A 27,205-nucleotide genomic window follows, 5' to 3' on the forward strand; every position below is an offset into this window, starting at 1 on the left:
TTGCATAAAATTTCTCTTTGCGGACACACTCAAACTTTGGCCGTTTATGGGAACGGGTCTGCCCACAAAGCCTACCATGGCCACTGTCCGACCCCTTACAGAAAGTATGCTCATCTTTTTACTCAAAACAGGTATGGGTTTCTACTCCATTAGTACCATTTACATGTGAACACATGTGAATGCACCATCTGGTCAAAAAATTAAAATAACGTGGGGTGGGGGGCCCCATGCAGAGTGTAAAGGGTGTTATGCTGAAAGGGACACTTGAAACCATGTCAACGCAATAATTTAAAAAACGTTTTATTATGATTGTGTGGAGGGTTAAGGGACTTAACATGTGTAGGATTATTAGGACTTCAGAGGGTGTCTAATACGTAGGAAGTTCTCTTCAGCGAGCAGTAATGGTGGTAGTGGTGCTCAGTGAAATGGAAATGGAACGGAGTAAGAGAAACCATGAATTTATAAAATATGTCAACAAATTCAATCAACTGAGAAAATCATCAATTTTGCATTTAAAATGATAAAACTTCTAGACAAAAATAAGCCAGGGACCTGACACTGGTGGAGCAGTGGATAAAGCATTGACCTGGAATGCTGAGGTCACTGGTTCAAAACCCCAGGCTTGCCTGGTCAAGGTACATGTTGTTGGGGACCGAACTATAAACAGGGTATTTTTGCAATCCGGATATCATGGGGACAGAGGTGCTGGGCCTAACTTCCACCTCACCCGCCTAGTTAACAAAGAGCTACACCTGATTCTCGCTTGTCCCACCCATGTTCTCCGGAGGACACTAGAAGCTAGCTTCTTATTGGTGTTAAGTTAGATTTGAATGGTATGGTGGGGGTTGTCTTTGAGTTGTCTTGGAAACAATTGAATTGCTAATGGACCATTTTTTTCCCCTGAATAAAGACGGATGCGCTTGTGGGAGCAGCCATGTTACAGCTGAGGAACAGTAGAGACTGTTCACCATGCCATCCTCCCGAACCCATCTGTATGTATTATATATATCTTTACATCTCTATCATTTATTCAATTGCATTCCTTTTCCCGCTCGAGACCCCGGAATAGACTCAACTCGTCGCATGCTAAAAGGTGAGGACAAGCGGTTCCTAACAGCACGATTTGTCACAGCCAGTCTGGAAGCACTCCACATGCCCTGCAGGAGAATGGGGAGACTGGGGGAGACTCCCCTAGTGGAATGCCATGCGGTCAGGGGAACCAACACACCTTAACTATCCAAACCAATACGGTCGATCTCGCATGACGTGAAATGCAGTTTGCACATTTAAAAAAACCAGTGGTGTCTGAAGTTGAAGTCAGGAGGATGGTCACCGTGGATAAGAGGGGAGTCTCTAGCATGCTGGTCATGTTCTATTTCTTGATCTGGGTGCTGGTCACATGGGTGTGCTCACTTTGTAGAAATTCCTCCCGCTGTTCAGTTGGGATTTGTGTTGAACTTTCATGGAAAGTCTTTAAAAACTGGACCTACATCTAATGCTTATGCTTTTCCTCCTGCACCACACAGCTTCCCTGGCTAACTATGAAACAGATGCTTCCAGTGCAGCCTTGGAAGTCCTGACCGGACCACCACCTAGTAACTTCCAGTCACAGCACTCGACCGAAGCATGGACACGACATCTTTGCAGGGTGTTCTATGCATAGGAATGAAAGAGCTTTTCTGGAACTGTCATAAGAGCCCTTATTTTCTGAGTCCTAAATACATCCTCTCCAGTCCCTTCAACAACTCCAAAAGGTGAAGGATTCTCCCCATTTCACAGCCAAGGGCTCCAACACTCCCAGCAGGAGAGATACAACTAGTAACAGCCAAGCCGGGTTCACATCTGTCTGATCCAAAATCAGAGCTTTATCCACTGCTGGCAGGAGAGCCAGGGACAGCTTGCAGGTGTCCTGGGGAACAGACTAGGCACAGGCATCATCACAATGGCTCTTGATTCCAGAATCTTTCATCCACTCATGTCCAGCAAAGTTCTGAACCCTGTAAGTTCTTCCTTCCCCCTGGTGAGCCCACGGTGCAAAATGCTCATTTTCCTCAGGGTATTTTAGTGGACACATGTTCACCTCTCTACCAGCTGGTCATTGCCACAATAATGCTGAGTCACAAACACCCCAACACTCAGTGGCTGTTTTGAAACAACAGTCTTATGCCGTGTCATTTAGGGGTTAGTTACTTTAGGTCCATGGAAGGCAGACAAAAAAAAAAAAGAAAAACCCAGGATATTGGCTATTTAGACAATAGGATTAGCAATGTCTGAAGACGACACTTTTTTCAGCTGTAGGGGAACATTTACAAAATTGATCAGATGCTCCATCATAAAGTGAGTCTCAATTCATTTCAAAGATTTGAAACCACACAGACCCAAGTCCCCAAACACAGGAGGATTAAGCTAGAAATCAGCAGCCTATGACAAAGCCCTCCTCACCCCGCTGGTCCTCGCTGCCCTAGCGTTTTCTTTCCCCCACATGATGTCAGGGCAGGATGAGACATTTACTGAGCACTGCTTTACCTGCTGCTGCAAACATACCAATGACCACCAGGTGGTGACAGAGCTGCATCATCATTGCAAAGGCTTTTTAGTATCGCAGAAGACCCATTTTCCTGTAAACACCAAGAACCTAATTTGAAACAAAACTAAAATTAAAAATAGGATTACCGCCTGACCTGTGGTGGCGCAGTGGATAAAGCGCCGACCTGGAATACTGAGGTCGCTGGTTCAAAACCCTGGGCTTGCCTGGTCAAGGCACATATGGGAGTTGAAGCTTCCAGCTCCTCCCCCTGTTCTCTCTCTCTCTCTCTCTAAAAAAAAAAAAAAGGAATAAATAAAATATAAAAAAAAATTAAAAATAATTAAAAATAAAAAAAGCCCACAAAGTAAAAAAGAGAAAAACATAGGATTACCATATGATGCATCAATTCCACTTCTGGGTATATATCCAAAAGGGTTGAAAACAGGATCTTTTCTAATCAAAAGACAAATATTAATAAAAGCATCTTAGAAAACAATTTCATTTATTTATTTATTTTTAAACAGAGTCAGAGAGAGGGATAGACAGGGACAGACAGACAGGAAAAGAGAGATGAGAAGCATCAATCATTAGTTTTTCGTTGCGACACCTTAGTTGTTCATTGATTGCTTTCTCATATGTGCCTTGATTGTGGGCCTTCAGTGGACTGAGTAACCCCTTGCTTGAGCCAGTGACCTTTGGTCCAAGCTGGTGAGCTTTGCTCAAACCAGTTGAGCCCACGCTCAAGCTGGTGACCTTGGAGGTCTCGAACCTGGGTCCTCCACATCCCAGTCTGACGCTCTATCCACGGCACCACTGCCTGGCCAGGCAAAAACAATTCCCTTTAAAAACTCAAATGTTCACTACATATCTCTACTGTTGCAAAGAAATGTCCTGTACCCAAATGTGTCCCCACAGACCCACTGAATGTCTACCTCCCCCACTCCTCACCAAGGTGGCCGGCCTACTCCCAACCCCATGCCCCTACAGCTCCCTCTTTAAAAATGCCACTCTTAGTGGCTTGAAACAGTATTTCCACAAGTGTGTGCTCAGCTGGACAGTTCTGAACGGGCTGGATGGCTTGGGACAGCCTCTTGTTTGGAATCAGCTGGAACCCCTGGGAAGTCTCGCCTCCATCAGGCCCTCCCACGGGAAATTGTCCTTCACGTCGCACAAAGCAAGTCATGTGACTTACTTGAGGGCACGGCTGCAGAGGGTAGAGCCACTCCCGGAATACTCCCTGTCAGCCTCTATGCCTCTAACCTTCTCACCTTCTCCTCTGGGCCGTTACCTGCCACATGCTGAGCCACCATCCCCAGGTAAAAGGACCAGCCAAGTCTGCCTGTAGAGCCAGTGGTACCAAAGCAGGGCCTGGGCCTGTGCCAGGCAGGCGCCCGTCCTGCAGCAAACTGAGACCTCAGTCCGCAGGGCCGGCCCCTTGAATCCCACCGCTGGAAACATCACCCCTTTAGGCCTTGGACCTGGCACCTGCCCCTCTTCAACCCCCAGATAATCCTCCCAGGGATAAGCCAAGAACCAGTCTGCCCACTGAGCCACAGCCAGGACAGGCTACAGCCCAGCTGCCACCAATTACCTTTATCAGTCTCACAGGCCAGGGCAATCATCCATGGCAAGAGTCAAGCAATGCCCTTAGGTTCCATCCATCCATCCATCCATCCATCCCCACCCAACAGCCAAAGTCCTCAGAGATCGGAGACACCCACTGGGTTCCCAGATGAAAGGGACCCTCTGGGGGAGGGTGTCCACAGCCCCAGGCCCAGGCTGTGCAGACACGGCTATAGCTGAGATGAGGGCCCAGGTCCCCACATCCCTTGGGGACCAAGGACAGTCACTGAGTAAGGCCCAGTAGGAAGATGGAACCAAACAGCACAAGGAAAAACAATTTTATTCTTTTAAGAAAACACCAACAGGGTGAGGAGAAAGCATGCCCACCGTGCCCAGTCCTAAGCAGGGGTCTGAGGTGAGGCCCAGCCCGAGCGGCCCGACCAGAGCTCGGGGCTCCCTGCGACCCGGTTAGGCCCTGGAGTGGGACTTTGTTCTGTTAGCACCAGAAACTGCCACAGGCACAGCTGCAGAGACAGGACAGTGGTGACCCTGACGTCTCCACCTGAGAGATATGGAGGGGGCAGGCAGAAGGCTTCCCGCAGGCGGTCACCTGAGTGAATTTCCAATGCACAGACCACCTCGGTCTGTAAACAGCCCCCTGTAAACATGAGAACAGGCTCGGACTGCCAAGCCTCTCAGGACAGGATGAGAGTCCGAGATGTGTGGCTGGGCTTCAAGCGGCCCAGGAGCTGCCGGGCTTTCTCCTGCATGAAAAGTTGGTCTCTGGTCCCGCCGCAGGCCACTGTCTTCCAGGCACTGGTCATCTGGGAGGAGGCAAGAGGGTTACCATCCAGACGGGCAGCATGCTCCCTGTGAGGCCTAGTGAGCCTGGCAGGAGGTGTGGGGCACATTTCTATGACCCTCCCTCTGGAAGACAGTCTCCCTGTGCTTCCTCCACCTTCCTGGTGGCCCTGGGGAAGTCCCTTCCCTTCCCAGCATGGAGGCTGGGCTAGAAGACGTGGCCAAACCCCTCTGTCACCAGCCACCAGGTGAGAAAAAGCTACAGCTAGGGAGGCTGGTGGGGAAGAGTTCACACCCAAACAGCCAGGGCAACCCCCACCACAGCAGGAGGACAGACATTTGCCAAGCAACTAGAGACGACTCAATCACAAATGAGGCCCCTGCCACAGAGAGAGGTGTATGGAGTGGGCGTCTCCAGTATGTGGGCTCCCTGAGGGAGTGGCATCGGGACAGATCCGAAACCTAAACTGATTAGGACTCCATGCAGAGGCAACAACCTGTGCAAAGGCCCTGAGGTGTAAAGGGTGACAGAGCAAGTCCCCAAGGGTGCTGCCACATTCCTGGCTAGCACTCACGGGCGCAGGCGTTGGAAAGTGGCTTCGGGGTTTCTGGGATGACAGAGGCCTCTCAGGCTTGGCCTGCAGGAAGCCCTTGTTGAGCAGGCTGTTGTCACCTTTGACGCCTGGCGGGGTGAGGCTGGAGGAGCTTGATGGGACATGTGTCGGCTGAAATCAAAAACCAAGTTAAAAACTCACCATTGTGCCACACGCTAAGAAATAAAATTAAAAACCCAGCAGTCACGTCCCAGCACCCCCACCTCCAGCTGGTGCGACCCTGGGCAAGACATTAACTCCTCTAAGCCTGTTTTCTCCTCCAGATGGGGAGACCATTTAAAGATTAAGAAAATACTGCCTGGCCTGTGGTGGTGCAGTGGGAAAACACCGACCTGGAACACTGAGGTCGCTGGTTCGAAACCCTGGGTTTGCCCAGTCAAGGCACATACGACAAGCAACCAATAAATAGCATGAGTGAAGCACCTACTTCTCATTCCTTGCCCCCCCCTCTAAAAATAAAAATCTCTAAAAGTTAAGAAAGTATTTATAAGGGCCTGTTTCAGAGCCCAGCCCTTAGTAAATGCTCAATAATGGTGGGTCTTTTGTTAATGTGGAGCTGGCTCCTCCCCCACAGCCTCAGGGGGAGAGGAGGGTGCACTGGCTCCTCCCCCACAGCCTCAGGGGGAGAGGAGGGTGCACTGGCTCCTCCCCCACAGCCTCAGGGGGAGAGGAGGGTGCACTGGCTCATCCTGGGACCAGAAATACCACAAGCAGGTGGAGGATGCCTCGCCCCGTCGCCAAGGGACCAACACTGTGGCATGGTTTCTGGGGACCTAGTCTCTGTGTAGGTAACTGCCCCCTTCCCGAGGTCAGCCGGGAACTGGACAGCACCAGATCAGACAGGCAATCAGCACCAGGGCTGATGTGCCCCAACCACCTGGCTGTACTTGAGACATGTCATCAACCCTCTCTGGAGTCGCCCCTCTGAGCTGGCCCCAACGAAGGTGCTGGGGACCCAGAACCCTGGTTTTCCAAAGTATTCTAGCAAACTCAACTCCTGCCAAGTGAAACTTTCAGGAAGGACAGGAGCAGAGCTGCTCTGGTTGAAGCTGGGCGGGTGCCCAGCCCCCACCTCCCATCAACCCCTCCATGCTGAGCCCGGAGCCTGGCTCACAGAAGCCACTTCCAAGAACCACCAGACTGTCCCACCTCCAGGGTCCCCCCCAACGGCTACAGGGGCCCAAAGGCAGAGGCTTCCAGGGAGAGTGCCCCCCCCCCCGATCCTGGGTGGGGACAGCTTCTCCCAGACCCCTTACCAAAGACAGAGCCTTGGGCAGCATGGACACCATCAGCTTCCCGTCCTCATCCACGATGTCAAGAGCCAGGGACTTGCGGACTTTCTTGATGGGGCTGCGCCGCAGCTGGGGACGGCGGGAGGAAGGAGAGGTCAGGGCAGGGATGGGGACTCCTGCGGGGCCCGGCAGCCCTCACAGACCTGGCACTGCAGCAGAGCCCTCAAGCCTGGCCTGGCTGGGGAGGCTGGGCTAGGGGGTCAGAAGGACCCGGCAATAGTGGCCCCAGATGAGACTGTGCCCAGGGTGGCCTTTCCTGCCAGGTGCCACCACAGGGAGCGCGGGCCACAGGCACCAACCTCCACCCAGAGACCCGCTCCTCTGCCCTGAACGGACCAGCATAGCCATGTCACTAACAGCCCCAAACAGGCCCAAATCACCGAAATTAGACCTCAGACTCTCACCAATGAGCAGTAACACGGAGATATAAACCCCACAAACAGGCCTCCCCCAACACCTCCCACCCACAGGTCTGGGGTCAGCTCCAATACCAGTGAGGGGCTCTGGGACGAACAGCACCCCCAACCCAGCCGTGTGCTCCACAGGCGTGGTCATGGCTCAAAACCACCATCCGACATGGAGGAGAGGCCCGGGAAGACCTGGGGTCAAGCTCTCTGCCCACCACCCCCAGGGGCCCTGCCAGTGGAGCTGGTCCCTCCCAGCCTGACTGCCCACCTTCCCTCACTCGCCCCCAAAACCGGCACCTGCCACCCTGGCCCATTCCCATCTTCCCGCCTCTCCCCAGAGAGAGTCCGGGGAAAAGGAGGCACAGAGAAAAAGAGACACCAAGTCCTCCTGCTACTGGGAAAGCACAGGAAGGGCAGCACGAGGGCGGCTGCCTGGGACAGCCCCTGCCCTGCCCTCTGCGCCCAGGTGTCCCTGCCAGCTCTCCGCCTCACCCGACTCCCCGCTGCCTGGCTCTCGGGGCCCCAACGCCTGGCCGCGCCATCCGAAGGGTTTCCCTCGGGGTACCCTGTGCCCCTCCTGCCAGTGTACTTACTAAGTCACCAGTGTGTCCCTGCCACTGAACTCCGGGAGGGAGCGACCACATCAGGGTCTTCTCTGCTCTACCCGCCCCGCCCAGCCCACAGCCCACTTCACAAGGGACACAACACTGAATAGTTAAGGGACAATTCAAAGAGGGGAGGGTCTTAGACACCAGGGCCTCACCTTGGCTAGTTCCATGAACGACCACTGTGAGGGAACACGGGCCTGGGGCAGCTGCACTTCCCCTGGCATCTCATGTTCACCAGCTATGCCCATACCCACTCCCCAGCCCTGCCCCTTCTCACCACCCCCCACGCCTGCCGCCACCCGCTGGCCTCCCCCACTCACCCCCGGCTTCCTCTTCTGCTTCTCGGGCCTCACTTCATCCTCAATGAGAAGCTCGATGCCGGCCTCAGAGCGCAGCACCTCCTTCAAGTCCTCCTCCAGGTGCGGGGTCTGGGGCTGCGGGCAGGGGCACGTGAGGCTCCCGGGTGGTCGGCCCCAGGGCCCAGCCGCACCCTGGCCTCCCCGGAAAATGCACGTAGGAGATGCAGTGCAGGATGCTGGCCTCACACATACACAGTTAACTGACCCGCCTTGGACAAGCAGACACTGGCTTCACCATGCTGAGGGCCACCATGGCCCAGCAGTGTCCCCAAGTCACCAGAGCAACCCTCCCTACAACCTCGTGCAACAGCTGTCGTCTTCCACAGGGTAGCAACAGAAGCTCAGAGAGCAAGAGCCTGGCCCAAGGTCACACCGCTGTGGAATCGGAACCTGGACACGCTCAAAGCATACCCTTGGACACTAATGGGGACACTTGGTTCCACTCCCCCTTCTCACTGCCTGGGGGCTCCGGGCGGAGGGTACACCGACACCTCGGAAGTCACTGAGAGCCCCTGCGTGCTGTCTTACAGACTGGCATGAGATCTGCCCTCTGCCACCTGTCTGAAGAGCACGCAGGTATCGGCACCTCCTGCCCCGTGGACAGGGAAGGGCAGTGCTCAACGAAACCTGGCCTGGGCCTGTTTAACTCAGTCAGCTGCCCGACCGGGAGGGGACACCCAGCACAGCAGCCAGGCTATCATGAGGACCCTGCGCAGTGAGGGGAGAGGAAGGTCAGCCTTTCTCTCTCCTTCCACTGGTATCTAAAATAGCTGCCTCTGCCTCGGGTGCCAGGCCTCTTTTGTCACTGGGAAAGCATGACCAGGTCACAAGCTGGGAACGGCAGAGAGTGGGTGATTTGCACAAGTCCTCCCCGCCCATCACCAGCTCGCCTGGGAGAGGCTTTCCCGCTTCTCGTAAGGAACCAGCAGCAGGCATGGGCTTCTGTTTGAGGATGGAGCCACCTCCTCCCGGGTCAGCCCCAGCTCTGCGCAGGTCTGCCACCCGGCACCTGCCCGTTCCCTCCAGCACTCCTGATGCGCTGGACGGGTTTCGTAATTTATGCATTCGTGTGTTTTGTGTCCGTCTGCACCACCCTACACTCAGAGCTCCACCACGATGCTGGAAACCTGTACCTCCAACCCCAGCCAGCGCCTGCCTGGCACACAGTAGGCGCTCGGGAAAAGTCGGATGGGTTGACGAAGAACTCAGGCTCAGTTCCCCATTTATAACATGAGGGTATATCATCTGCAACTTCTCAGGGATGCTGGAAGAGCCCCATCAGACCTCAGAGGGCTCTGTGAACTGCAATGGACAGACGAACCCAGGAGACGCCCCGGCACAGAGCTGCCCGTCCACACCACATACCAGGGGCTTTAGTGGTCCGTACTTCTCCAGGGCGTTCTTGAACGGAGTCGGCGTGTGGGGGGTGTTGTCCATGGAGTACTTCTGATCTGGGGTTACAAACCTGCCAGGGCCAGAGAGGACACATAGTGACAGGGTTGGGGACAGGACAGACACCAGCTGTTCTCCCAGCCCCCAGCCTGGACCTCTGGCCTCGGCAGCAGGGAGGAAACCCCACACGGGCTCTCGTCCCCTAGCGCTCGCCCACCCACCTCCCCACCCTAGGGTCCTAATCAGGGACCGAGAGGAAGGGGCCATCCATCTTCGGAAACAGGATAGAGTCTAAGCAGGTCCTAGTGACCCAGGTTAAAGAAAGATCAGCTGAGAATGCTGCTGGGTCATCAGAAATGAGGACCTCCCACACAGCAAGCCGCGTCATTGGGGAAAGGCGGGGCAGACAGTAGGTTTGAGGCAGTGAGGCATAGGTTTAATGCGAAAGGAAGACAGTAAGTTTTCTACGGGGAACAGAGACAAATGGAGTCATAAGTGTTCATACTACACAACCAACACAGGGTTCTTTCAACATGGGTTTCATGAAATGACTAAGACAATAGGTTTTTTTACCCAACTCAAAGGGACATTGGACTTTGTATAGGCCTCTTAAAATTTTTTTCTCCATTCTGACTCAAGAGAAGACAGGGGAAGGGAGGGAGGCATCAACTCTGTTTCCCTTAGTTGTGTACTTACTGACTGCTTCTCCTATATGCCCTGACAGAAAGGGAGGGGTGATGTGTTGAATCCACAACCTCTGGCATGCTGGGTCAGTGCGTTATTTATTGAGCCACCTGGCCAGGGCCAATTTTCTAAAGCCTTTTTGTATCATTAAAACAAGTCCAGCCTGAGCAGGCGGTGGCGCAGTGGATGGAGCGTCGGACTGGGATGTGGAGGACCCAGGTTCAAGACCCTGAGGACGCCAGCTTGAGCACAGGCTCATCTGGTTTGAGCAAAAAACTCACCAGCTTGGACCCAAGGTCACTGGCTCGAGCAAGAGGTTACTCCATCTGCTGAAGGCCCGCAGTCAAGGCACGTATGAGAAAGCAATCAATGAACAACTAAGGTCTCGCAATGAAAAACTAATGATTGATGCTTCTCATCTTTCCGTTCCTGTCTGTCCCTGTCTATCCCTCTCTGACTCTCTCTCTATCTTCTTTATTATATGTGGCTTAAGTGTCTGTTTGTCGCCGATTGTTTATTGGTTGCTTGCGTAACTGTACTAGCCAATGGGGTGAAGTTGCCACGGCTGAACGCAAATTGAGCGGGTCAGGGGGAAGGTGAACATTTGTTTGCATTGGCAATCATCTGTTTTACATAAAAACTACATCTTAACGTAATTTCTTTTAAGAATGCCTCCTAGAAAATACAGCACTGAAGAGGAGAGAAAAGGAGCTAAAGCTGCACAAAAAAGGCTGTCTCGACAAAAAAAAACCACTGAGCAGAGAAAGACAAGGCTTGCTTCAGTCGCAGAGCAAATGCGTCTTTCTCGGCAAAATGAGACTGATGAGCATAGAGAAACAAGGCTTGCCTTAGATGCAAGACAAAAAAGGCTGTCTCGACAAAATGAGTCCCTTAAACAAAGGCAGGAGAGAAATGTAAAAAAACGACAGAGTAATGCTGACCGAAACGCAAAAAGGATTCAAATAGTTTCAAACGGAGAAACTTTAATTTCTGAGCATTCCTCTGGTGACATGAATGTAAAATTAAAAATAATTGATGGTCCTCTGCAAGGCGAGCTTAAAAATGAAGGAAAGATCTACACAAGAAATGTTGTGTACAAAGAGATCTTTGACATGTGAATTAATATTTTATTATTTAAATCACCTTTATTTATTGAGCTAGTGGTGGCTCTTAAGAAATGTACCACCAGCCCTGGCCAGTTGGCTCAGTGGTAGAGCGTCGGCCTGGCGTGCAGAAGTCCCGGGTTCGATTCCCGGCCAGGGCACATAGGAGAAGCGCCCATCTGCTTCTCCACCCCTCCCCCTCTCCTTCCTCTCTGTCTCTCTCTTCCCCTCCCGCAGCCAAGGCTCCATTGGAGCAAAGATGGCCCAGGCGCTGGGGATGGCTCCTTGGCCTCTGCCCCAGGCGCTAGAGTGGCTCTGGTAGAGACAGAGCGACGCCCCAGAGGGGCAGAGCATCGCCCCCTGGTGGGCAGAGCGCCGCCCCTGGTGGGCGTGCCGGGTGGATCCCGGTCGGGCGCATGCGGGAGTCTGTCTGTCTGTCTCTCCCCGTTTCCAGCTTCAGAAAAATACAAAAAAAAAAAAAAAAAAAGAAATGTACCACCAGTGGTTTCCTTCATTGCACTCTACACTTTAAGTAATTAAGAAAGTAAAAGGGGGAAACCCCGTGGGACACTAAGCAAAGGGGCATCCTCACCACCTGCCCTGGGTAATTCAGTTTGAATTAGCAGACACCTTTGCACAAATCATTTTAATTACAATTTATAATATCTAGAACAGCGGTCATTTCGTATGACCGCCGGGCTTGCTAGTTAAAAAAAAAATAAATAAATAAATAAGTCCATTTTTAACATCTGGAGATGGAAGATGGCATGTTAATAGAGGTGGTAGTTTGTACGCCTGGAATTTTCTTCAGTTTGATTTGTATGAACGCGACCTTGTGGGATCTTTCTTTTTTGTGTGTGTGTGACAGAGACAGAGTCAGAGAGAGGGACAGACAGAGACAGACCGACAGGAAGGGAGAGAGATGAGAAACATCAATTCTTTGTTGCAACTCCTTAGTTGTTCATTGATTGATTTCTCATATGTGCCTTGACTGTGGGGCTACAGCAGACCCAGTAACCCTTTGCTCAAGCCAGCGACCTTGGGCTCAAGCTGGTGACCTCGGGGTCTCGAACCTGGGTCCTCTGCGTCCTTGTCCGATGCTCTATCCACTGCGCCACCGCCTGGTCAGGCAATAACATTTCTAACACTTAAAAAAACACAACTAGGCCTGACCTGTGGTGGCGCAGTGGATAAAGCGTTGACCTGAAATGCTGACGTCGCCAGTTCAAAACCCTGGGCTTGCCTGGTCAAGGCACATATGGGAGTTGATGCTTCTTGCTCCTCCCCGTTCTCTCTCTCTCTCTCCCCTCTCTCTCTAATAAAAATGAATAAATAAAATCTAAAAAAGTAAATAAATAAAAAATTAAAAACAAACCCCACAACTATGCAAGGAAGCCCACAGCCTGCACAGGCTTCAGAAGCTGGGCAGGCAGGACGCAGCCCTCACTCCCACCTGAGCCCCAGACAGAACGGGGGCACCTCCGTCCTTCACGGAAGGCTATACACACACAGGGCATCTGTGCTGAGATTTCAGTTTTTCACGGCATATTGGACTTTCCATCCCTGAGATTAGAGAGCCCCCATATTAAAATAGAAATCCCAAACGACCAGACCACACCGACACAAAGGAAGAGGGGTGGGAGCAAGGAGGCCGCTCTCTCGTAAGTGTCAGGTGTTTCTCCAAGCCTGCCTCTTCCCCTGGCAGTAACCCTACGGCCCCAACCCTGCCAGGCTGGCCCCTGCTGGGGGAGGAGCTGGCTCCACCCCAGGGCCCACAGCCGGTGGGTGGCTGGGGAAGCACAGCACTCACGCAGTGTGCTTCTGGTGCAGGGGCGTCTTATCCCGGTGCAGGGGCGTGGTGACCACCACCTTCTGGCTGCACACCGGGGTGGAGGTCAGCGAGGGGCTCTCCAGCTCCAGTGTGTCCTGTTTGTTCCAGAAGTTCAAAAACTGCCAGGGAAGAGAAAGGAAGCAAGACAAAGCGGTGACCTGTGGGGTGCGGCGGGACCCGCCCTTACTCCCCGCAGCACGGCCGCTCTGACAGAGGTCCCCTCTTCTGACAGAGGTCCCCTCTTCGTCCAGGAGACTCCCACCAGGCAGGCACCAGAGCACAAAGGTCGAGACAGATCAGCCGGAACCCACCAAGCAGGTTCATGCGGATCACTGGGCCTAGAGGCGGGACTCAAATCCAGGTCTGAGCCAAGGCTGAAGCATTCCCTTCTTCCTGTCTCTGCCCTGCAGCTGCTCTTGGGGGCTCAGGGCCATCTGAGGCCCTCAGGTCCACTGCCCAATGCAGGATCCTGGGAACAGAGTGGCCATCACCCCGGGCTGCTGTGTGGGCAGCTCAAATCTCCAGTCTTCCTTCTCTCACCCATAGACCTCACTAGGGGTCCCTTAAGGGCTAAACTGTGGTCTCCCAAAATTTATGTGCGAAATCCCATGGCTATATTTGGAGATAAAACCTTTAAAGAGATAATTAAGGTCAAATGAGGTGGGTCCTAATCCAGTAAGTCTGGGCCCGTATAAAAGATAAGAGATAATGAGAAGACATTAGGACACAGACACAGAGGGTAGAACGCATGCGATGCAGGGAGAAGTCAGCCACCAGCAAGCCAAAGTGAGACGCCTCACAAGGAACCAATTTCCACTCAGCACTGCAGCCTGTGGCACTTCCTTTCGGCAGCCCCAGCAAATTAACACGGGACATCCCTCTGGGAAAACCACACCCAACACCTGGGCTGACTTCATTCCGTCTACTGCCAATGATGGAGTCGCCTACTGGAACGTGCTACCTCTGGGCCTCTCTCTCTCAGGGAGCCTCCACCCACCCTGTTCCTGACTGGGACAAGGGACCTGCCTCTCCCCCCACACACAGCTCCCAGGGTAGTACACACCCCTCAGTTATACCTAAGGCCCCATACTGCCCCCTACCAGTCCTTCCTGGCTCTGGACTTCACACCACTCTGCCCTCCTGTCTCTGCACCTTTGTTCAAGTCAACTGACCGATAAAACCCAGCTCAGACACCCTAGAGAAAGCCTGAGGTCCTCCCTGACCTCTAGGAAAGACAGGGCCCCTCCTAAGCCCTGTAAGCTCCCAGCTGCTATCATCACAGCACTTCAAACACTGCGCTCTGGGTCACCTCGTTACACGCTTGTCCCCAACGCTTGCTGTCCTCTTCACCTTTGCTCCCGTGATCGCAAACCCAGCATGAAATAGATGCCCGATCAATTGATTCTTTTAACTAATACTGAGTCCCTTCTCTCCTTTGCCCAGTTATCACCTACTATCCTCAGCTCAAGTAAGTCCTCCTCCTCCTCATGGAAGCCTTCCTGGATGACACCCTCCCCCCAGACTAGATGCATTATCACCCTTCTCCATCACTCCCATTTATCATGTTTATTTGGGTCTTTTCAATTAACTGGTCTTCCTGCCAGAATGGCCTTCCTTCCGGAGGGCATGGCCAGGCCTGTTTCGGCTCATCATCCCCTCATCTCCAGACCTCACTCACAGCAGACAGTCCATGAGTACTTGGAATGAATGATGTGTGCCTGGCACACCAGGCCCTGCACTGGGTACCGGGAGTTTGTAAACGAAACCCCGTGAGCAGTCAGGGTGGGGTCCACACACCTGGGAGGGTGAGAAGGGCAAGGTCTTGACGGGTGTGCTCTTGGGGGTGAGGCTGTTGCAGGAGTCCAGGAAGGACAGACTGGCACTGTTCTCCGTGACAGGGGACAGGGCAACACGCCTCTTCTTCTGCCGCTTGAGCACAGAGGGCGGGGTGCCGATGCCCAAGCCCCCCACTTCAGTGCTGGGGGAAATGGGGATCAGCTCGCCCCGGCTGCCCCGGCTCAGGTCTGAGATGGTGTGGCCGTCCAGGCGGTACTCGGTCACGCTGGGCCCGGGGGCCGCGGGCTGGCGGGGCAGCGGGGCCTGCCGCTGCTGCAATGGCTGCGGCTGCTCTGGGCTGCTGCTGATGCTGCCCTCTGTGGACGGCTCCTCAGGGAGGTCAAACTTACTCAAGTCACACCAGCCGTCTGGATCCTGCCGGAGAGGACGGGTTAGTCATCACCGCACTGTTTCTGCTCTTCCTCCAGCGGATGCAAGAGGACTCCGGCATTACAGGAAAACACACGCGTGTCAAGTGTGATCCCACAGCCCAGGAACAACGAGCGTTAACACTTCCTCCCACCTCCTCCTAGGTCTGCATATCTATGTTTGTAAATAAAACGGAAGACATATTGTGCATATGGATGCTAGCTTGTTATTGAACAAATGTTCTATGCAATATTTTAGGATACACAAAAAAGCACAAACAAAAATACTAATAAGAAAAACCCAGATACCTATCAATAAGCCAAAAAAAATAAAACCTCATCACTGAAGCCCCACGTCCACCGGCCACTCACGTCCACTGCGTTTGGGTAAGGAACGACGACGGGAATTTAGAACTGACCATGCTCAGGCATCCCTGTATCATGTTACCACTTAGACGTGTCCCTAAACAACATTCGGTATTTTGCATGTTTTTAACCTTAGGATAAATCACTTCTACATCCTACTGTTTGTTTCATTTAAAATTCCTGCAAAGCAGGATAACAGTGCCCAACTCTACTGCCTCTGAAGTAAATGTCTACTATGCGTTATTAGTATCATGAAATTTTTCCAACTTTTATAATAACTTTTATGACTGGAAAATATTCCACCGTATGACTATCAGCCATTTAACTATCCTTTCTGTTGAATATTTAGCCCCCCCCCCATTTAAAAAACATCTTTATGAACATCTTGGATATAATCTTCTCCCGCATGTTTAGTTTTTCCCTTTCTATGGCCCAGGCTCACACTTCTGGCAGCAAACCCCACAACGTGGGGGAGGCCCCGAGTTGATGGCATCTCATAGTGGCACATCCTGCAGGTGCTTCAGGGGAACGGCCGAGAACAGCTGTTTCTATAAATACTGCGGCTCCTTCATGGGCTGCTGGGCCTGACTCCCGGCCCTGGCTCCCTAGCTGTATGGTGCTGGACCAGCCTAACCTCTCTGAGCCTGGGGCTCCCCAACTGGTGAGAAGCCTCCCACCTACTTCTCAGGGCAGTTAGAGGACTAACAGAGAGCATGCCTGTAGGTAGCCAGGAAGGGCTTGACCTCTGAGCCTCGGTCTCATCTATAAAGCAGGGAAAGGACACTCCTCACCAAATAAATACTGGGCGGACTGGACATTAAGCTCAGAGGCTGGCATTTGATAGATGTTCAGTAAATGTCACTATTTTTACCAACAGAAGGGGAAGGCCAAGTGGAAGGTGAACTGGGGTGCCTCCCCTGAACCCTGCTGCCTCTGGTGGCCAGGCCTCTTGCCCATCACCTCCTGAGACACTTTTCACACCAGGCTGATGCAGCTAAGAGCTGGGGACATCACATCAGGAGGGGCAGCCCCCGCCACAGAGCCCTCTCCCAAGGGGCACAATCCACAGCCAGCTCGGCCTCAGGGACTATAAAACCCGAGTCATCAGAACCCACTCACCACGCCAGCCCCACTGGTTCCCAGGCCTTCTCCAGGGACACCCAGCCACTGTGGTGCCGCAAACATCACCCTCAACTGCCTCACACAACCCCCCACCGCCCCATCATCCGGGAGGACTCAGTGTAACGCCACCTCCTCCGGGGAGTCCTCCCTCAGCTCACCCCTGCTACACAGGAGTCAGGAGCTCCCGGATTGCAGGGGCCAGACAGCAACTGTCTCAGCATCCCCAGGCCCAGGCTGCAGGCTGGGCACTTGACATCAGCTCAGCGAACGTCGCTGGAACAGTGAGTGAACAGAAGGATGCCCACACACGACAGAACGATCCCTGCTGGGGTGGGGGTGGGGGTGCTCTGGGCCCACTGTGAAGGCCCAACATTACCGACTCGATCAAGTCCAGGGCTTCCGAGAAGCTGGACCCCACGGCTGGCATCAGGAGGTTCGCCGCCTCCACCACCCACTTATAGGGCAGGCTGCTTCCTGGCGAGGAACCCTCCTCATCTTCCTGCTTCGGGGTGTCGTCCAAGGGCTCTGGTGCGCGCACTCCATCCAGCTCTGCAGGGACAGCCCCCTGCCCCTTTGCAGGGGTGGCTGCCATGGCCTCCTCCTCACTGCTCTCTTCTTCCTTCATGGCAGGGAGCACCGGGGACCAGCCAGCCACAAGACTTCCCTGCTGGACACAAGGGCAAGACCGTTTGGAGTTTCTGCTAGGACATAAAGCTTGTGCCGTATGCCAGCCAGACAACACACAACCTGAATCGGGTAAGAAAACCCCGATGAACCCACACTGTGGTTACCCTCACTACAGACTTCAAAAAACAGCCATACTGTGGAAGACGATGAAAGGCTGGTTACTGTTCTAAGTGGACAAAAGAGATACAACAACTAAATGCAACGTCTAGTTCTAGATGGGATCGGAAGCAGGAAAAATGGAGCACAGACTACAGATCAGACAGAAGCAGAGAAGAAAATCGAGTCAGTACTAAACTCCCTGCATTAGACAGAACTGCACTGTGGTTAGGAAAGTGCATCCCTGTGTTCTTGGGAAACACACACTGAAATATTAACAGAGAAAGAGGCACAATGTATGTAACCGAGACCTTCAAATAGCTCAGATAAAAAATATATATATAGGCCCTGGCCAGTTGGCTCAGTGGTAGAGTGTCGGCCTGGCGTGCAGAAGTCCCGGGCTCGATTCCCGGCCAGGGCACACAGGAGAAGCGCCCATCTGCTTCTCCACCCCTCCCCCTCTCCTTCCTGTCTCTCTCTTCCCCTCCCGCAGCCGAGGCTCCAGTGGAGCAAAGATGGCCCGGGCGCTGGGGATGGCTCCTTGGCCTCTACCCCAGGCGCTAGAATGGCTCTGGTCGCAACAGAGCTATGCCCCGGAGGGGCAGAGCATCGCCCCCTGGTGGGCGTGCCGGGTGGATCCCGGTCGGGTGCATGCGGGAGTCTGTCTGACTGTCTCTCCCCGTTTCTAGCTTCAGAAAAATACAAAAAAAAATACACACACACACACGTATATGTAAGAAAGATAAAGCAAATCTGGCAACTGTTAAAACACTAAAGAATCCGGTGAAGGTTACAAACTCATTGACCCGAGGACCTGTGCTCAGGGTCAAGGCTGGGCTCATCCCAGCCCCGCACGGCCAGCCTCCAGACAGAGTGCTGGGGGTTGAAAGCCAAGTAGGATGTTCAGAGACGAAGGAAGGCCTGGCCACTCTGCTCTATCCTAGGAGACAGCTGCTCTGTGTTTGCAGATGCCCACGGGTTCTCTTTGTGGCGTGCATGCTTTTTCTTCAATCAGAAGTGAAAGGACTGCAACATAGGACTCAGATAAGTAAGACCCCTCTGGGTAGGGGACATACAGGAGTCCAGTCTGGAGGACAAAGTCACTTCACTTTTTTTTAATGAGTATTGATTTTAGAGAAGAAGGGAGAGAGAAGGAGAGACAGGAACATCTGTTCCTGCATGTACCCTGACCGGGGATCGAACCCGCACCTCTGTGCTTTGGATGATGCTCTAACCAACTGAGCTATCCAGCCAGGGCATGGCTATGTTTTTATCAGATTCAGAGCTATACCCCTAAACACAATGAATTTTGCTGTATGTGAATTATACCTCAATAAACCTGATTATTAAAAACTGCGAACATGCTTTCAGTGTGAAAAGGCTGGAAGAGCAGCAGGCAGGAAGGGAGCTGCTGGTAAGGCCAGACGGCTGAGGACGATCCCAATTTTATCCGTCGGCTGCTCTGCCGTGCTTCACCTGGGGGCCGACTAGCGACAGGTACGTGTGACGTGTGTGACGAGGAAAGGCCCTAGTCAGAGACACGAGCCACACCGAGACCCTCCGCAGGAACTGATGACCAGCAGTGGGGAAGGTGAAGCGGGAAGGGCAGGTGTTCATGAGACAGTGATGGGTAACTGCCATCCGACACCCCCCCCCCCCGTGCCGCCATCTCACCTGGGCTTCCGCGGGGGGGACACTCTGGTGGCTCTCCTTGCCCTCAACCTCCAGCAGCAAGTATACAGGGGGCTTGCAGTCTTTGGACTCGCTCAGGAAGCCTCCCGTGTCCACCTTCCGTTTGATGGTGGAATTCCAGTGATTCTTCACAGCATTATCCGTCCTGCGGGGTCAAATGAGAAACGTTTGAACCCTACGGCCCATGTGCCACCAAGCACGTCACTCACCTCCCTAAACTCTGCCATGAGGATTCAACCTGAAGGGCCCAAAGGTCTCTCTAGCTCCAAGAGGAAGGACTACGTTTCTCACCCCGAACGACTCACAGAGCGTGTCGCTCACCTCGGCACAGTGTCACCTCGGCACAGTGCTAGCACGCAGTTAGTACGAAAGTGCCAACGCATAGTAGCACTGCTCTCTGCGGCTCCAGGCCGAGTGCTCTTCCCCTTGAATTGTGAACAGAGGACGACAGCTTGGCCGAGGGTTAAGAGGACGTCCTGCACTCTGGTCACTCCCACCGCAGACCATCAGGAAACACAGAGCATGCCCCAGGTCAAGGCCAGACTGCGTCCCCAGTGTGTGGACCCTTCCCTATTCTTCTCCACACCACCTCTCACAGGTGGGAGTTCGTCCTCCATAAACTCCCTGTACCTGAATCTCTGCATCTCAGGTTCCGTTTCTAAGGAACCTAACCCAAAACGTCCCAGTCCTCCCACTCACCACGCTCGTATCTGGGGTGCTCCAAGCTGCAATGTACCTCATTCTTTTACTCACAACTACGTTTATGAAATGTCTATTATGTGGCAGGCACAAGGGCAAAGAGAACAGGGTGGAAGACGACAGCAAACAAAAGATTTCTATAAGCTCCCAGAAGATGGAGAGCAGTGGAGCAGTCAGTGACTCAGAAGACTGGGAGTTGACCCAGAGGAAAATTCTGGCAAGAATGGAGCTATGTCTTCCCAATGCTCCTTGCAAACCCCAAGAGGCTCAGGGCCTGGAGGGTCCAGGCCCAGCGAGGAGCAGGGTGAACACGGAGCAGTGGTTAGGACGTCCAGCCCCTGGCCTTGACCTCACAGGCAGGAGGGAGGTTCGTTCCCTAGAAAAGGAACTAGGGATGGCACACAGAGATGAGATGGAGACTAAATGAGAATCTGCACTGTGAATGGGAGGTCCCCAGCGCCCCTTCTCCCTGCCTGGCCCAGGGCCAGAGTCTGAAGGACACCACATGCATCTCTGGAAGAAGTGGACAACCCCAGCAGAGACCCCAGGAATACTGACCCACAGGGCTCTGCCTCAGCTAGGAACCTCACCCTGCCGGTGCCCACCCCCCCAGCCTCCGGAAGCCGGCTCACCTCCCCGGAAGCATCTTGGCGATCTCGGCCCAGCGGTTGCCCAGCACCTTGTGGGCCTCGCAGATGATGCGGTCCTCCTCCTCGGTCCAGCAGGACTTTTTCACCTCGGGGTTGAGGTGGTTGTGCCAGCGCTCACGGCACTGCTTCCCCAGCCGGCCCTTCAGGTGCTTGGCAATCAGCGTCCACTGCTTTGTGCCGTACTTCTTAACCAGCTCGATGACCTTGGGGACAAGCCTCGTGAAGCCAGTGAACCTGGCCATGCTGCACCACGGCACCTGCTCTCCACGCAAGCCAGCCTCACGGCAGCCCGAGAGCTCAGCTCCCTGACCAGCGGAGGACACACACTGAACCTTCAGCCTGACCCCCGCCAAACGCAAGGGCAGCCTGGCAGTCCCCTTCCTGACTCACTGGGGAAGTGAAGAGCCGCCGTGTCTGAGGCACTGTCCCCATAGTTACCTTCTCGTCTTCCTCTTTGGTCCATGGCCCCTTGACAAGGTCAGGATTCAGGACCCTCAGCCACCGGTACTGGCATTGCTGGTCAGTGCGGTTCTGGAAGGACAGGGACCGTGAGGACTGGGCAGGCGGCCCTGGATCCTGCTGGATCACTGGGCTCAGGCCTGTGGCCTGGGCCGGGCCGACCTTGAATGGGTTTTGTCTTGTTCCTGCACCAACCACATGACACACAGACCACATGCCCGAACACATGTGGTTCCTCTTTGCTACAGAGGATGTGAATAGAACTGGGCGAACTAAGAACCCTGTGGGAAGCGTCTCCGCCATCCTAATGGAAGGGGGCAGCTCCTGGGAGCCTTAAAACCCCTGTCAAAGCTGGTGGGGTGTGTCAAGGACCCTTGCTTGCTTCTGGTACAGCGTGATCTCCCTGACCGTGTTATTTCAGATCCCGCAGGGCGGGAGAGGGAGATGAAAAACGGGACAGAAGGGGCCTGGGGACTTGGTCCCTGAGCTCCCGAGTGACCCAAGAGCCAGACAGCAGCTCCAGCTACACAGCCCTCCCAAGCAGTCACACGCAGTCCTGGGAGTGGGGGTCTGAGGGAAACCCCAGAGGGGGGCTGACCGTGCAGCCTTCTGGAAGTACCATTTCCCCTCAGTTCCAGTCTGTGTTGAGAAACTGAGCACCAATCTACTCCTGACGTGCAGAAAACAGGCCAATACGCCACTGATCACATGCTACAAATGTCAGAGCCTAAAGGTGCCTCAAATTCCAGCTAAGAAGGAAGGGCCGGGGGCAGGGGTTGGTAAGGAACTCCCTTTTCTTCTGTCCCAGACTGCTGCCTGGTCACTCCGAACCCTACCCCTGGGGGAGGAGGTCACAGAAGGGCTGCACTCACCGGAAAGTGGCTGGCCAGGAACTTCCAGTCCTGCTGTCCGAACTGCCTCACCAGGGTCCTCAGCTGCTCGTCCTGCCAACACCAGAGAGAAAGGGGGCTCAGCTCACACGGGCACAGAAAGCAGCTGTTTAGGACGGAGCCCTCTCCAGGAACGGTCTCATTCCCCCACTCAGTCATGACCTCCCCAAGCGCCAGGTGCTACAGATGAGGAAACAACTGACCTTGTGGGACTTACAGTCCAGAGGGAGAACGGATGTTAATCCAAGTCACCCACAAACAAAAGTAAAGCCTCTGTGCTGGGAGGGGGGCACGGAGAGTCCCTGAATGGATTGCCTATTCGGGGCAGGGGCAGGGGAGATAAGCCCAAAGTCTAGTGTAGCCAGAAGGCAGGAAGCAAGGGAGAGAAGGACGCAAGCTGGCTCCGGAGGGGCTGGCAGGGGTCAGACCACATGCATGCTCTATCGTGCAAAGCCCCATACATCTGAGCACTGGGTGGACATGGTCCAACGTGCCCATTGTCAAGGTCACTTGGGCAGCTGCAAAAAAAGGGGCTGGAGACGGGGAGACATGGGCAGAATACAGAGCAGTAAGAAGGCAGAACAGTGTCTGCAAAAACGTTCTCCTGAAAAGGACTCCTGATTCACCAAACAGCATGGAATCTCAGTATCATTATGACAAGTGCAAGAAGCCAGACGTCAGTGTAAGCACTGTGTGGCTCCATGCAGATGAAATCCTAGAAAATGCAAACTAACCCACAGGGACAAAAAGGCAGTCAGTCGGTCAGTGGTTGTCTGAGGTCAGCGGTAGAGGGAGGAGGGGCAGACAGCAAAGGGGAGCTGGGATGTCTGGGTAATGAAAAGTCCTATAGGGTGAAGGTACTGGAAGCTTCACAGGAACTCATCTGTAGAAACTCACTGAATTATATTTTAAGTGGCTGGAGTTGATTGGATGCAAAGTATTTCTCCATCAAATTGATTTCTAAAATTTGTATGAAAAATGAAAATGTGGTATCGCCATACAATCAGATATTACTCAGCCTTAAAACAGAAGGAATTCAGACCCATGCTTATAATATAGAAGAACTGAGGACATTATACTAAGCGAAACAAGCCAGTCTCCAAAGGACAAATATTGTATGACTCCACCCATACAAAGTAGCTAAATCACTTGTTCTCTGCTGGAACCGCCCCCCCCCCCCCCAGTCAAGGCACATATGAAAAAGCAATCAATGAACAACTAAGGATCTGCAACAAAGAATTAATGCTTCTCATCTCTCTCCTTTCCGGTCTATCTGTCCCTATCTGTACCTGTCACTCTCTGTCACACACACAAAAAAAGTACAGAGATTCAGTTTTGCAAGATGAGAAAGTTCTAAATATCAGTTGCACATTGGAACACACTTCACAATACTGATCTGTATTCTTTTTTTTTTTTTTTGTATTTTTCTGAAGCTGGAAACGGGGAGAGACAGTCAGACAGACTCCCGCATGCGCCCGACCGGGATCCACCCAGCACGCCCACCAGGGGCGATGCTCTGCCCACCAGGGGGCGTCGCTCTGCCACGACCAGAGCCACTCTAGCGCCTGGGGCAGAGGCCAAGGAGCCATCCCCAGCGCCGGAGCCTTGGCTGCGGGAGGGGAGGGGAAGAGAGAGACAGAGAGGAAGGAGGGGGGGAGTGGAGAAGCAAATGGACGCTTCTCCTATATGCCCTGGCAGGGAATCGAATCCAGGTCCCCCACACGCCAGGCCAACGCTCTACCGCTGAGCCAACCGGCCAGGGCCTGATCTGTATTCTCAAAGGCAGTACAGTGAGCCCGCTCTGTGGTGGCACAGTGGACAGACTGTCAATCTGGAGTGTTGAGGTTGCCGGTTTGAAACCCTGAGCTTGCACGGTCAATGCACAAACAAGAAGCCAAGTACTATGAATTGATGCTTCCTGTTCTCCCACCACCACCCTTCCCTCTTTCCCTCCTCTACCCTCTTCTCTCTAAAATCAATAAATAAAATCTTAAAAAAAAAAAAAAAAAGGCATTACAATGAAGGTGGTGATTCCAGAAGAAACAAGAGCAGGGCAGGAGTGAACATGGAAAAGCAAAAGAAAACAAAGAAGTAGGTGACCATGAACTAAATGCTTGGTCCCAGAGACCAGAAGCTTAAAGAAAAGGACAGATTAAAACCTAAAAAGAAAGATTCCAGTGCACTTAAGGAAAGAGACGTTCCCCAACAGTCTTCCTGCTTCTTCTTCCAATGTGGCCCACCTTAGCACATCCTGGCTGATATCAACATTACCAGCTTTTCCATTAAGGCCAAACTGAACTTCGTGCAGTCAACGATGGGCTGTCACTATGCCAAGTGTATCCCTTTGTATAACTGACTGTCTAATGGGCGACACTGAGAAACTGGGGCAGAAGTATCAAGTGGCTCAAAGGAGGAGCCGGTTGGTCTAGATTTGTTCTAGATTAGTATACTGAAGATTCTTTTGATCTTCCTTCATCTGTTTGCTGCCCAAAGATTTGTTGGCTGATTAGATTAAATAAAAATCTAAAACTTAAAAAAAAAAAGACAGTACAATGATAAATGTAAGGTTATGTGTTCTTTCTCTCTCCCTCACCTTCTCCCCACTCCCTCTTGCCCCTAGACAGAAAGAAAGGCCGTCACAGAAATCCAGACCCTCAGCTGCAGCTTGGCCACAGTCCAGCACCAGGTGGACCAAGTCCCCATAAATCTTGCAGCTGAGCCAGCTGACACCCACCAAGCCAGGTCCACATCTGCCTTCTTCCCATGTCCATCTCCAGGACCACCACCCTGCCAACAACTAGCATGGACACTTTCTCCCTCTCCAACTCCCCCGGGGCCCCACGGTCCTCCTAGGCCTGTTAACGGCACCCTGCACTGCCCGGTCTTTCCACAGCCATCTTCTCTTGCCTGCCCCGGGCAGTGCCCACGCCCGCTCCCAGCACTCTCTGGGCCCCACACTGCCCTACACACAGGTCAGCTCCTCTGAACACTGGCTACATGTCACTCCTCCGTTTTGAAAGGTTTCAATGGCTCCTCACGGCCGGTTGAATAGCCCTACACATTCAGAGCCCTCAGGATGTGATCGGTCCTTTCCAACCACTCTTCCCCTAAACGACGCCTCACTCCAGCCAAACGGGCTTCTCTACCGGCTTTTCTCCACTCCACCTCCAACCCATTTCCTATTCTCGCTTGCCTACCGTTTTTGCACACTTCCCTGACGGCTGGATTTCCAAATCCTTATCCATGACACCTCCCCTAACCTTGTAAGACCAGTGTCTACTCCTTCTAAAGGTATTTCAACAATTACCTCCTGGGTTGCTGAATTTCCAAACCCTTATCCATGAAACTTCCCCTAATCTCTTTAGAGAACAGTAACCTCTCCTCCTAAAAGTATTTCAACAATTACTAGTGCCTCCTATGTGCTAAGAGACTTGGTGCAACACAGGGTCACCGGTCTTGCTGGGGCCGTGGATGACACAGCACGGCAGGTCCACAGGCCCGTGCAGTCTTCTCTCCCTCCCAGGCAGAACAAACATCTGGTTTGTTCTTCAAACCCCACAAGCGCTCGATAGTCCCTGAACCACGTGGGATGAACAGCTAAGGCTGGCTCAGCACTCCTCTAAAGAAGCTCCTTTTATGATGAGGGATATACAACTTGAGGAGCCCTGAGGAGCCACTGCGCCACCTCACCCGCAGGTGTTGTAAAAACTACAGAATCTATATTAATATTTTAAGAGGCTTAAAAACATTTTATTAATTTGGGTTAAGGTGTGCAGAGAAATTTTGTGAATAGTCTCTGTACTGTGTGATTGACATAAAACCAGAATGGCCCTTGGCATTGTATTGTAAATGCAATGGGGAGGAAAACATGGATTCCCTGACATTCTAACACAACTGTGGGGAAAGGGGTGAATGGCTAGCCAGGTGCAGGAAGAGAAAGCCAAAATGAACCTTTTCTTATAATAATGAGCCATTTGCGGACATTTGTCCCCACAGAAACTACCTCTCCCATGTGAATGCATATAGTTAATGTGTGTGACTCTGGACAAGAGATGGCTGATAAACATGAGAAAATATAGAAATGTCTTTTAATATGTAAAGAGACATCTTTCTATCATTGTGTTGACTTGTAAATTTTATTTTCTCCAAAATAATGTATGGCTTGCAAATTGAACATGGTCCTATCATGTTTAAGGGCATATGACTATAACCAATAATGGTAAAGGGCACCTAATTGCAATTTTTGCTTCAATACTTCCCACTTGCAAAACTATAAAAACTAAGTAGAACAAAGGGCCGGCGCGCTCTCCCTCAGATTTCTGTCAGAGTTGCCGCCGCTTGGCCAAGCTAGATAATAAAGCTTTGGTGTGGAGTTGGAGAGGTGCAGAGGACGAGGTAGGCAGGGAGACTCCGAGCCCGAGAAGGATTTGCTGTCCTGTTGCTGTTCTGAGACTTAAATGCCCATGAACAAGAACCCGAGAGAGGCCTCTAGGAGAGAGAGGGGAAGGGAGAGGGGGGGAGGGGGAGAGGGGGAGGGGGAGGGGGAGGGGGAGGGGGAGGGGGAGGGGGAGGGGGAGGGGGAGGGGGAGGGGGAGGGGGAGGGGGGGGAGAGAGAGAGAGAGAGAGAGAGAGAGAGAGAGAGAGAGAGGAACACCGATCTGTTCCTGCGTGTGCCCTCACCAGGGACTGAACTGACAACCTCTGCACTTCAGGATGACACTCTAGCCAACCAAGCTGTCCAGCCAGGTATATCGTTGAGGATGTTCAACAACAGGTCAAATTCACAGTCAGTGAGGAGCTGGAGAGCTTCAGACCTGGACAGCCATACCCGTCTAATATCCAGGATTAAGTGTGAATGTACATCTTTGTGGGCAGTTCAACGACCTGATCTAAATATCTGCCATCACTACCTCCCATCTCCAAATATTTTGTACATGTGGAGAGGTCAGTGTGACTCTCTCCTGGTTCCCTCCAATCAGTAGTGTGCTGGCATTGGCTTATATCATTTCAGAACTGATTGTGAAGATTTTTAGGAATTTTGTGAGCTGGTTGTTAAATAAAACCATTTTTAAAAACTGTGTAAAAAAAAAAAAAAAGAAAAGAAAAAAGCTTTGGTGTGGAATCGACGGATTTTGTTCGTGTCTTCAATGTTTCAAGTT

At 52.7% G+C, this 27,205-nt stretch overlaps 1 protein-coding gene across 2 annotated transcripts in view; it reads right to left on the bottom strand.

Moving 5' to 3' along the window:
* Window positions 1–4,423: 4,423 nt before the first annotated feature.
* MYBL2 (MYB proto-oncogene like 2) overlaps window positions 4,424–27,205 on the bottom strand; it is a 28,196-nt gene continuing 5,414 nt past the window's right edge. The window contains exons 3-14 of one of the 2 annotated variants that reach the window (XM_066386054.1): window positions 22,029–22,100; window positions 21,136–21,228; window positions 20,680–20,900; window positions 19,331–19,493; window positions 17,250–17,537; window positions 14,979–15,392; window positions 13,161–13,300; window positions 9,537–9,636; window positions 8,133–8,246; window positions 6,762–6,866; window positions 5,467–5,616; window positions 4,424–4,914 (exon numbers count right to left, since the gene is read on the bottom strand). In XM_066386054.1, coding sequence (XP_066242151.1) covers window positions 4,786–4,914; window positions 5,467–5,616; window positions 6,762–6,866; window positions 8,133–8,246; window positions 9,537–9,636; window positions 13,161–13,300; window positions 14,979–15,392; window positions 17,250–17,537; window positions 19,331–19,493; window positions 20,680–20,900; window positions 21,136–21,228; window positions 22,029–22,100 — 1,989 coding nt within the window. In that variant the 3' untranslated portion in view covers window positions 4,424–4,785. Of the gene's footprint in view, window positions 4,915–5,466; window positions 5,617–6,761; window positions 6,867–8,132; window positions 8,247–9,536; window positions 9,637–13,160; window positions 13,301–14,978; window positions 15,393–17,249; window positions 17,541–19,330; window positions 19,494–20,679; window positions 20,901–21,135; window positions 21,229–22,028; window positions 22,101–27,205 lie in introns of both variants that reach the window. The other variant, XM_066386053.1, reaches the window with a different exon arrangement.

This window comes from Saccopteryx leptura, chromosome 5, assembly GCF_036850995.1.
Source record: "Saccopteryx leptura isolate mSacLep1 chromosome 5, mSacLep1_pri_phased_curated, whole genome shotgun sequence".
Lineage (NCBI taxonomy): Eukaryota > Metazoa > Chordata > Mammalia > Chiroptera > Emballonuridae > Saccopteryx > Saccopteryx leptura.